Raw genomic sequence first — 9,541 nt, 5'->3', positions numbered from 1 at the left:
AAAGAAAAACAAAACAAAACAAAACAAAACCCCATTACTTGTACTGAACTAGTGTTCCACTTCTGTCTCCTCTCCATTTTAAAAGCTTCCTAAAACCTGGAAAAACTTGCCTCCTTGCTCTAAGATACTGCCCCTGAAAGAAACATAACCACATAATTATTTAAATGGCATCAAGAATAGCTAAGTAATCTGTTCTTGGAAATCAGCTTTGCATTTATGTGTTATCTACAAATATACAAGATGAGAATGACAGTGACTAGAGGTTCATTAGATCTCGCAGGATGGTATCTTTTTCCAGGCTATCATGTTTTAAACATTATTTTAGCATTATAATCCCCATACTATGCATGGGCAACCATAGTTTATTTGGCATTGGAGAAGAGTTCATTCCTAATAGCAGAGTGTTTGACCATTTCAATTCACTTGTATAAATAATTTGCCCATGTTTCCCAAGGAGTATGCAGAACGCATAGTGTACTTTGTTTTTGTCCAGTTCACATTAGCATTTTAACAGCAGCTTTGAAATTAAAATCAGGCCTAACAAAAACACCTTTCTCTCTTCAAGACGGAACTCAACTCCTCTATGCCAGCAATGTCTAGTGGGTTGCCTTCCCTGGGTGAGATCCAGGGGTACGTTACAGTAAACTGGTCCAGTGTGATATCACAGATATAAAAAATATTCCATTCTGTATCAAAACTAGGCACAGGCCTCATATTTATATGAAGAGAAGATCAAAAGAGCTGAGTGTTTTTACTCTCAACTATTCATCTCTGGCCTTCTACATGAGGAGAAAAATACCTTATGTTTTTTCTAATTGGGAACTACAAGAGTCTAATTTAGGTCAGATGGTAGTTAAAAGGAAGGTGACATCACACTTGGGTCAGTATTGGTGGATATCTAAAAGCATAACCTCTCATTTGTATTGCTTTAAAATGTACACAGTATAGATGTAGATTTAAAAAACTACCAATTTTTGTGGTACTGGACCAAGGGATAATGTAAGGTTTTACCAAATGAGATCTATAGATATAAATTTCACTGTGGAGTATGTTTTAGACAAATGTGCCTTTTTCTTTAAATATGTAAATCCTACACTGTAGGCTTTCTTGGTTTTTTTTTTTTTCTTTTTCTTTTTGTAGTGGTAGAAAATGTTGAACAATTGTCCATAAGCATGAGCCAGAGGTTCATTGCTGATATCCCCAGAATGCCAATATTTGCAATGCAAACAGTTAGTACAATTTACCAGTTCTATGAAAGGCCCTGACATATCTGCCTCAAGGTCTGGAGGCTCTGCTGTATACCCACAAATAGTCTTTCCATTTTCATGTAACCTTTTGATACAGTGACAGCTGCATTAAGCTGCATCTGCCCAGCAATTTCACATGCCAGGCTGGTTTAATTGGTTTTAATGCCACAGAAAAAGCACTGCTAGCAGAATACCATCAAATCATTTTCATATTGAACCTTCGTGGTCCAGAAACCTCTCCTTCAACCACAGCACCGTTGTTTTTGCGAGGGACATATTCAAGGTCAATGCTGGTTTTGTGTTTGCCTTTCCCTCGGCTCCACACAAAAAGAAGGAGGAAACAAAATAAAACCACTCCCAGGAATGTGAAACAGCCCATAGCTGTGGACACCAATATTGTCTTTAGGTCCAGAGAGAAGGCGTTCACGTTGGTTCCGTTGGAATTTGTGTCGTTGGAGTCTGTCATGTACATAGGGGTCCTGTTGGCGTAAAGGAAACGGTCTGAAGTAAAACCCTTCACTGTAAGGGAGGCCGAGTAGGTGTCATTCCCAGCTGCATTACTTGCAATACAAACATAGATTCCAGCGTCCTGGTCTTGAGCAAATCGGATCTCCAGGGTGCCATCTCCTAGGACAGTGGCTCTTCCGTTTGATTTAGTTGTGATCAGCCTCCGACGTGGGGTAACCCAGGATATTGTGGGCTGTGGATCCCCGTCAGCATTGCACAGCAGCTGCACTGTCTGACCTTCCTCTACTATCAGGTATTGCAGCTTCTTGTCTTGTATCTTGGGTTTTTTACAGGTGAAGTAAAAGGAAAGAGCTGTGCTGTGAAAATCTTTGAATGACCTCTCTTTGACACTGTCCGGGCCAGCACACATTGGTGGCTGACCTCCAAAATGCAAAGTGGGTTGCCTCTGTAAAATCCAAAGGAGACGGCAGTCACAGGCCAGGGGGTTGTTGTTAATGCAGAGAACCTCAAGGCTTTTGGGGGCATGGAATACATTCTCTTCTAGGGTTTCTAGCAGGTTTTGGGACACATTAAGCACGCGTAAGAATCTGAGCCCTTGAAAAGCGTGTGATTCAATGGTACGTAGCTGGGCCCCCACCATGTGAAGCTCCTGCAGACGCACTAGATCTGAGAGCATGCCAGCTTCAATGGTGCTGATAGGGTTGTAAGAGAGGTTTAGGTTTGTCAGGTAAACCAGGTGTTTAAAAGCAGAGTAAGGTACTGCAGACAGGTTGGTGTTGGTGATGGAGAGAGAAGTAAGGTTGAGACCATACAGACTGTTGGCAGGTAGCATGTCCAGGAGGGGCCATGCATCTATCTCTAGGTCTTTCAGGCGAAACAGTCTCTTAAAGGCATATGCAGGCAAAGCATTTATGTTGAGATGTTTCAGACGCAGAGTAATGAGGTTGTGGAGGTGAGAAAGAGCTTCTGTTGGTACAGCTGTGAGGTTGCATCTCTCCAGGGTGAGCTGCTCCAGGCTAAGTAGTCCACTAAAGGCTCTGTGTGATATATAAACCAAATCATTGTCCCCAACCTCCAGGGATTTTAGGTTATGCAGATCTTGGAACATGTAATCCAGCAAAATGACAATCTTGTTTTCACTTATATCGAGCCTGGTTAGGTTTGACAACCCAGTGAACACCCCAAGGGGGACCAGCTTCAGACGGTTTCCTTTGAGCCTCAGGGAGCGCAAGTTGAAGAGATTGTTAAAGGCCCCAGGCTCCACGTTGGCCACTATATTGTCACTGAGGTCTATTTCCTCCAGCAAAGGGTAAGACATGAATTCCTCAGGGTTGACACTCTTCAGTCGGTTCTTGCTGAGGTCCAAGATTTTGGTCTCAATGGGAATGCCCTCTGGGATGGACATCAGACGCCTTCGGTGACAGCTGACGGATTTGTTCTGTGCTGAACATTCACAGCGGGCTGGGCAACCTATGGTGGGGCCCATGAAGATCAGCAGCACAGCCAGGCACAGGAATGGCTGCCAGCAAAATACTGCTGTGTGACGCATGACTCCACTGATCCGGTCTAACCCTCCGTCACACGGGCCTGTGGGAATGAGGATGGGAAAAAAAGGGAAGAAGTTAAGTACAGCAAAATGAGATCTCTGCCAATATTACAGAGCCATAGTAAAGCAGGCACTTGTGTTTTCATCTGAAATAAAACAAAGAGATCTATTGTGAATGGCAACAAGAAATCTGATTTTCCTTCACAATCATAGGGATCATCAAAGTATCTATTTATCCAGCATTTCCTCTCCAGATATCAGAGGAGGCAAAACAGATTTTCTTACTGGAAACAGTAAAGGAAGTTATGTCTTATTTTTTCCTTACTCAAGGTTTTCTCAAGGTAGTTCTATAACTAATGACAGGTAGACATCCAGTGTTTCGTATATAGGGCTAATCATGTCTGTGATAAATTTACACAATTTGGTGACTGTGAGGTGATATAAACCTAGCCTTTTGTCTTTCCTATTTACAACAGTGTTTTAAGGCAAACCTTAATGTCATATTATCTTCAAGAAAAGGTAGTTCCTTGGCAGTGAAAATATTCCTTTTAACATTTATTGCATACATGACAGCTGTAAATACATGGAGCTTGTTTGCACATACACATATACAGTGGTTCAATTGAGGAAGAAAGAACAGGTGTATTTGTGATTAGAATTTGTGTTAAGGACAAATCGATTCCTTGCTTTTACTGCACAGAGGGATTTTTTGTGATTTTTAGAACAAAAGAACTGAGAGCATTTAAAGAATGCACCTTGTAAACTAGTTCGGAGGGAGTGAAAAAAAAAGATGAGCTGACTATATTTGAGCATTAGAATGTACAAAAGAAGCAAACAGATTCCATGAAAATCACAGCTAGTAAGAGATTTATTTATTGTCTTCAGGTTAAAACAGAATAGTAGAAATAAAGATAACCTCTATTAAATGAACTGCCCTTCTCCAAAGGCTGTACTTTACAGGGTTAATCACCAGTGAAGGTTGCAAAAATTTAAAGAAATACAGTATCACTAAGTTTATGATGCCATTAAACAGTTATTTTAGTAAACAAGCTGTTGGAAACACATAAAAGTAATATTTAGTAAGCCCCAGACTGATGAAGAAGAAAATCCCACCAGTAACTGTGCTTCGACAGAACTGCACTCCACTGGCAAACAAGTTGAGAAATGAAACCTCACTAATCATCCTGCCTGGAAGATGAGGGTTACCCTCTCGGACTGTGAATGATCAGAAGGGTAGGAACTCAACATGTGAGAAAAGGAGCAGACACTTTTATCTTTTGATCTTATTCCAATTTTAACAATCCTCAAAATAAACAGAGTGCTTTGGTATCAGCATTATTGTAACTGTATTAAGTAATAAACAGCTCTTGTTCTTTGACTGTTAAAAACCTAATTGAGTGAAAAAAATTCTCTTGGAGCTGCATATAAATTGTGTTCTTTGATTGATCATAAATAAATGGTGCATATATTACTCCTTTCATGGCTCTGTGGAAGAATGTCACTCTTGACTAATGTGACTTCTGCTTTCCCCTCTGACATTACTATTCAGAGACTAATAATAGGAGGTAAATTGCATGCTGGTTTTGTGATGTAGTCTGAGGACCTGGATGGAGAATATTCTTTGTTATGTGTTACCTATAAAAGCACATTTCAGCTTTGTCCTAGAAGGGCAACCTGCTGAGATTCATTTAGTTTCCTCCTAGGCTGTAGTCTTGCAAGTATCTATGGCTAGTTTTGTCCAGCTGTGACAAAGGTTTTCAGAGATAAACTTCACTTCATTAGGCATTAAGTTAAAACTGGAAATCGATAGGAGTCTGTGAGTTTGGTGTTTGAAATCAATTCAGATCAAAGAGGCTTTTGGGTGTTCTGATTGTTACTTTCAGAGCTGTCTGTGAGGTTAGTGTTCACTTCTAGCATGCAGGTAATTCATTTCCTACCCTATTCACCTAATGTATAAAGCACAAAGTAAACAAGTTCAGTGGAAGATAAGGACCCCTGGAATGTTCATTTTAGATAGCAAAAGTATGAAATGCTTTTTTGCGGCTATCCAGGCCTGTAAAATAAAACTTCTGAGAAATGTAAAGTAGAAGAGGGACAGTATAGAAGATAATAAGAGTGATTTGGCTGTGACTTAAGTACAGAAATGTAGTGTTAATAAAGCTCTTCAAACATTAACAGTTGCCTTCTGCAAGAGCTTGTGCACACAAGTGTAGATGGATATGCATTTATCTGTAAGGGTGCATACCTGTGAGTGTGTATGCACTCACAGCCAAGCAAAAATTAGAACTGAGATTAAAAAAACTGGAGTAAATTACATGCTGATAAAGAAAAATAGCATATTATGATAAATTGCAGACTAGAAAAACAAGGATTACTTGTTTTATTGTTTGATACTTGTTTTGTTGATAAGTACAGGTTAGAAAAAAGCACAAATGGAATTTATGTTTTCTGATCTAGATGATACTACCATGTTTCTTGTTAATCATGCCTATGACTACACCCTAAGTTTTCAGCTGCTTTGTCCAAAAATGACTTTATCTTCATTATGCAAAATATGTAACCTTATCTCAATTGTACAAATAATGAACAAGAGGTAAAAAGGACTGGCAAAGGAAATATGAGCTACTTAAAGATTCCTGATTCTCTGCAGGACAAGGTGAATTTTGGGAGATATCTATAGTAACCTGCTGCTGCATACTGTCTATTTTCAATTTATGCACTGTGAAGTGGTATTTTCAGGAAATATCTGGTAACATCACTATCGGAGCTTCCCTTCAGTCTTCAGTGTGAGACTATTTTGAAGGGATTTTGAAAGGATTCATCTTCACCACTAAAGTGTATTTTGTGTCAGTCTGATCATCATTGCTTATTATTATTATACATCCAATAAAGTACAATGCTACTGTTCAAAAATCTTAATGAAATTACACTGTTGAAAGATATTTTTCACTGTAAGATGATTTTTTACAATGAAAAATGGCTTCCCACATTTCTTCTGAAATGTGAGAAAATTGTGAGATGTTAATTAATTGATGATGAACTATTGGTGTCACTGTTTAAACCTCATCTTTTTTTCCTGCTTAAATGATCAGCACTTCATACTGTATCCTTTGTCAGTATAGGAATTTCCTCTAAACATATGCATGATTACTTCATTATCCTTCTTTGCACCTTTCATAAAACTTATCTTCACTGTGATATATGCTTGCAAGTATACATATGTTTTACATACATGTAAGACAAAATATCTTCTGCTTGTTCTTGTGTACTATGCCCAGGGCTGTGGTATACTTCTCTGAAAGTATAGCTTGTTAGCACAAAAATTCTAATAATATAATAAATAATCATAAATCTGCAGGTTTTATTTACTTGAATGTAAACAAGAACATATAAAATCACATTCCCAACATTTCTGGGATTTTTTCACACCCTGATACACTCTCTTGGAAATTAAATACATCAAGAAATTCCTTATTAAAAAGTATCCACTATCTACCTCCTTCTGGTCTTTGTTCCACTCTTTTTCAGAAGTCCAAAGTCAAGACCTTGTTACTGTTGGCTAATATTCTTTTTCAACACAGGACCTTGGCCATAGTTCAGTATGCAATTAAGAGAACTCATTACAGTTATTAATTAATAGCTCTGTGTGATCTCACTCAAAACAGCCATCTCTACTGCTTTGAAATGCAAATAGTTTTGCACAAAGCTCTACAACTTTGAATCCACCTGTAAATGCTTTACAAGAATGTGTATGTACCAGTACATCTTAGCTTTTAAATTGAAAAAATACACTAAATAAATAAACAAAAAGCAACACAATGCTCCTCCAGAATTAGCCTTTATAGATGAAACCAACAGTGCATTTGACCAGGTTTCTCTCTTTGTCCAATCCAGCGCTGAGGTACTCTGTGGGACCAGACTTTAGCCAGAAAAGGTGAGAGTCAGAATATCCATAACTATCATTAGTTACATGTTTGGTGCTCTGACTTGGTAGTTTTTGTCTCACCTTTCCCTTTTCTTGTCCCAGCTTTTCAGCTATAACAAAATCCAGTGGACTGCTTCAGAGATGAAAATTTTGCCTAATGTTGAGGTGATTTTTCTTCTAAGATTCTTTTCTCAAAAACATAATTATATTAAATAAACTTTCCAGAATTAAACGTTTTATGACAGGTATCTGACTTGATTTGATTATTCACCTCAAGAGAACCAGATGTAGTCCCTATTTTAAATGTGGTTTAAACTGCATCTCTCTTTTGCATTGTTCAAGGCATAAGGCATCAATGTGGATTTTCTATAAGCCTGTGCTGAGATAAAATAACTTTGTCTTCCTGTACAAACTGCTTCTTTCTCTTTATGCTTGCTTAATTTTAGCATTTATTTTTGGAGCATGGAACAGAAAACTGAAGAGTATGAAGGGTCCTGTCTTTGCCTTTTCTATCAACATGTGTCACACTTCAGCAAGCAGTAAGTCAAAATCCTTGCTCAAACCTCTTCAACAAAACACTTTACTCGTGCTCAGTAGACAGTTATTGAATATGAGCATATAAAACTACTGAAGATTTTACCAATGTGGTGCAAATTTTTGCCCAGCCAAGTATAGTTTGGGAAGGTTTTTACTTACAACCTTATGTATCAACTACCTTTCAAGATAATTTTGGAAGACTAGCACATCTGGCTTTACTACCTTCTGTGATGGTAGACCAGACCAGGTAAGGACAGGGAAGCTGATAAGCTCTTGCTGCTGGGATGCACCAAGGTGGCAATGGTGGGAAACATTGCCCAGAGGATGAATGCTAATAGGCTGGGAAGATTACAGAGATAAACAGAAATGGTTTTAGGGACAGTCAAAAAAGAAAGATGAAAATATTAGACATTTAGGAATGTTCTTACAGTGAGACACAATGCCACAAGGAGGATAAATGAAATCCTTAGTGTGGCATTCTCTGCTTAAACAGTGCAGCTTGACATTCCTGCCATATGGTCTTTCAATGTAAGAGCAAATGTTTAACAAAGTCTTTGACTCATTAAGTCTTGTGCCAGCAAATTAGTCAAGTTTAGTGTATTGATCCCAAGCTCATAGGCCAAGTCAACCCTGACACTCTCTAAAGGAGGATTTTTCTTTAAAAACAGAGCATGTCAGAAATGATTCAAGTGAACTATGGTGTACTAACCTCCCTATCTCTTTAATCAGATGGTGTTTTTTGCTTATGTGGGGAAATTTTTGTCCATCCCTTCATTCATCTTATAATAATCTCAGCATTTAAATGAACTGCAAAAGATTAGCTGTTTATCTGTATTTCAATAATTAATAGATTGAAAGAAACCTTGGATATCATCAGCAGCAGCAACAGCAACAACCCCTAGTCTGCCTATTCATTGAATTGGAAACAAAGATTTCAACTATTCTGAAGTCCTGGGATCATTCTCTTCTAATAAGTCATCAGGAAAAGCTTCCTGGGCTAACACCAGCTCAAAAACTATATTCAAGTTGCATTTGTTTCCAGGAGGAACAGTATGTTTTAAACTGTACCATGGTTATACTTATAAGTTTGGGGCTAAGACCATTACCCCATTATAACAGACATGACACAGAAAGAGAAAAAACATAAAAATAACATTTAACCACTACTATTATTGTAAGACTGGTTAAAATCTTGGTATAAAGTGTTACAAAATTAGGCAACTCAGTGCAGTTTTTAAGTCACATCCTTAGATTATTGTTTGAAGCAAAGTGGAAGAAGCAAGCATGCCATGCAACAGAAGATAAGAAAATGCCAAAATTACATGACACAAATTAGTGGCTCAAGACTTAGAATTCCAGATAATCTCAAATTAAGCAAAGAAATGAAGCCACCAATACACCCTCTGTCTCTAACCCAATGTTTTCAATATTGATTTGCCTTTTTTGTGGGTTTTTTTTGTTGTTGTTGCTGTTACAGAGGAAGTTAATGTTGGGTAGAAATACAAAGGAAAACATAATAAAACTTAACGATTCTATGACAGGAAACATTTCATGCATAAATAACAGGAAAAGAAAGTGAAGACATTTGCAAAATTGCAGACAGAATGACATTCCCACTGCCATTGTTCGTAAGTTGAAGGTAAAGAGGTTTAAAAAAAGTATACATGGGCAGTTATAAGAACAGCTACAAAAGAGGCTTTTGCAGTAAAGCAGAATCCAGAAATTTTCCCATAGGTTAATGACATAAGTCATTACAGGCAATGTAAGAGTACTACCATATCCACACAATTACCTATGTCATAAAAAATGCAAATATTT

General features: G+C 37.9%; 1 protein-coding gene across 1 annotated transcript; it reads right to left on the bottom strand.

The window, feature by feature from the left end:
- Nucleotides 1-1,443: 1,443 nt before the first annotated feature.
- Nucleotides 1,444-3,288, bottom strand: LINGO2 (leucine rich repeat and Ig domain containing 2). The gene has a single exon (XM_008495822.2). The coding sequence runs from the start codon at nucleotides 3,262-3,264 to the stop codon at nucleotides 1,444-1,446; it is 1,821 nt and encodes a 606-aa protein (XP_008494044.1). The 5' UTR covers nucleotides 3,265-3,288.
- Nucleotides 3,289-9,541: the final 6,253 nt, after the last annotated feature.

The sequence above is a fragment of the Calypte anna genome, chromosome Z, assembly GCF_003957555.1.
Source record: "Calypte anna isolate BGI_N300 chromosome Z, bCalAnn1_v1.p, whole genome shotgun sequence".
NCBI lineage: Eukaryota > Metazoa > Chordata > Aves > Apodiformes > Trochilidae > Calypte > Calypte anna.
This window is presented reverse-complemented; position numbering and strand designations above follow the sequence as displayed.

Excerpts from the sequence above, each read along its gene's own strand:
- LINGO2 (XM_008495822.2), bottom strand. The coding sequence starts at position 3,264 with ATGCGTCACACAGCAGTATTTTGCTGGCAGCCATTCCTGTGCCTGGCT.